This window comes from Mus pahari, chromosome 12 (assembly GCF_900095145.1).
Source record: "Mus pahari chromosome 12, PAHARI_EIJ_v1.1, whole genome shotgun sequence".
Classification (NCBI taxonomy): Eukaryota; Metazoa; Chordata; class Mammalia; order Rodentia; family Muridae; genus Mus; species Mus pahari.
This window is the reverse complement of record NC_034601.1, coordinates 5,920-7,451: the sequence shown is the minus strand read 5'-3', so window position 1 is coordinate 7,451 and position 1,532 is coordinate 5,920. Positions and strand designations below refer to the sequence as shown.

General features: G+C 45.7%; 1 protein-coding gene across 1 annotated transcript; it reads right to left on the bottom strand.

Annotated features, from left to right (window-relative positions):
- Window positions 1–327: 327 nt before the first annotated feature.
- LOC110329639 (olfactory receptor 1361) lies at window positions 328–1,269 on the bottom strand. The gene has a single exon (XM_021209392.1). The coding sequence runs from the start codon at window positions 1,267–1,269 to the stop codon at window positions 328–330; it is 942 nt and encodes a 313-aa protein (XP_021065051.1).
- Window positions 1,270–1,532: the final 263 nt, after the last annotated feature.

Sequence of the window (1,532 nt, the reverse complement as noted above, 5' to 3'; positions counted from 1 at the left end):
CGACAACACCTGACCCAGTTTTGAGCTTACCATTAGTCACTTTCCAGTGTTGTCCCATTGAGACTCCCCAGTCTTCTCCAACACTGTACAGGAGTGCTCACGGTACATTCTGCCAAGACATTGACACGATATTCCAAATAACAACCATTGTTATTATTGTTGTTTTTTTCATTCTTTTACCTAAAGGATTTGTATCCTGGGCTCTGTATCTGGTAGAGATTGTAGATGTTTTTCTTACAAAAGGGAACTGTTAAGTTTCAGATAAGTGACAAAACATGAAGGACTCTTAGACATTAGTTCCCTCTGTGATGTTTGACACTTCTAACATTACTGCTTAGATGGAAATCTCATGGTAAGCACTTTCCTTAAAGCCCCTTTCATGTCCCTGTTCCTCAGACTGTAGATGAAAGGGTTCAGCATAGGGGTTACCACTGTGTACATCATGGCAGCTGCCATGTCCCTCCTAGTTGAGTGAGAAGATGAGGGGTTGAAATACAGGGATATTATGGTGCCATAGAAGAGGCAGACCACAGCCAGGTGTGAGCCACAGGTGGAGAAGGCTCTCCATCCTCCCCTAGGGGTTGAGACTCTCAGGACTGCATAGGTGATACAGATGTAGGAGATTAGGATGCAGACAAATGGGCTGACCATGACCATAGTTCCTTCTGTATGAATCATCAGCTCATTGAGATGTGTATCTGAACAGGAGAGTTTCAGGAGAGGAGTTGAATCACAGAAGAAGTGGGGGATGATGTTTCCACAAAAGGATAGTCGAGCCATGAGCAATGTGTGCAACAGACAATTCAGGTTGGCTACCACCCATGATCCCACAACAAGAAGGGCACAGAGCTGATGGGTCATCTTTGTTGTGTAGTGTAAAGGGTGGCATATGGCCACAAATCGGTCATAGGCCATCACAGCCAGCAGGAAATTGTCCATGCCAGCAAACACACAGAGAAAATACATCTGTGTGAGACACCCAGAGAAGGAAATGGCTTGATTTCTGAGTATGTGAATGGCCAGTACCTTGGGGACAGTGGTGGAGGAGAAGCAGACATCCACAAAGGACAGGTTGCTGAGGAAGAAGTACATGGGGGTGTGCAGGCGGGGGTCTGTGCTGATGGCCAGGATGATGAGCAGGTTTCCCAGGACAGTGGCCAGGTACATGATGAGGAAGAGCAGGAAGATGAGCTGTTGTTGCTGCTGGGGCTGACTAGAGAGTCCCAGGAGGAGGAACTCAGTGACACTCGACTGGTTGGTGCTGTTCATGAGTCTGAGCCCAGCTACAGAAAGGAGAAGCAGAGGTCAGAAGACTGTCTTCAGGTTTAGATGCTACAACCAGGTTCACATCAATCCTGCATTAGAGTTTCTGAATTAAGATGCACTTCTATTTTCCACATACTCAATTCACAAATCCCAGTTTTAGGTTGTTTTGGTCCCCCAAAGTCACCTGTTTAGTTTTATTAGATATAACATCCAAGCATTCATGCATTTATACCATCTTACCTGGATCTGGTAACATTTCCAGTCTT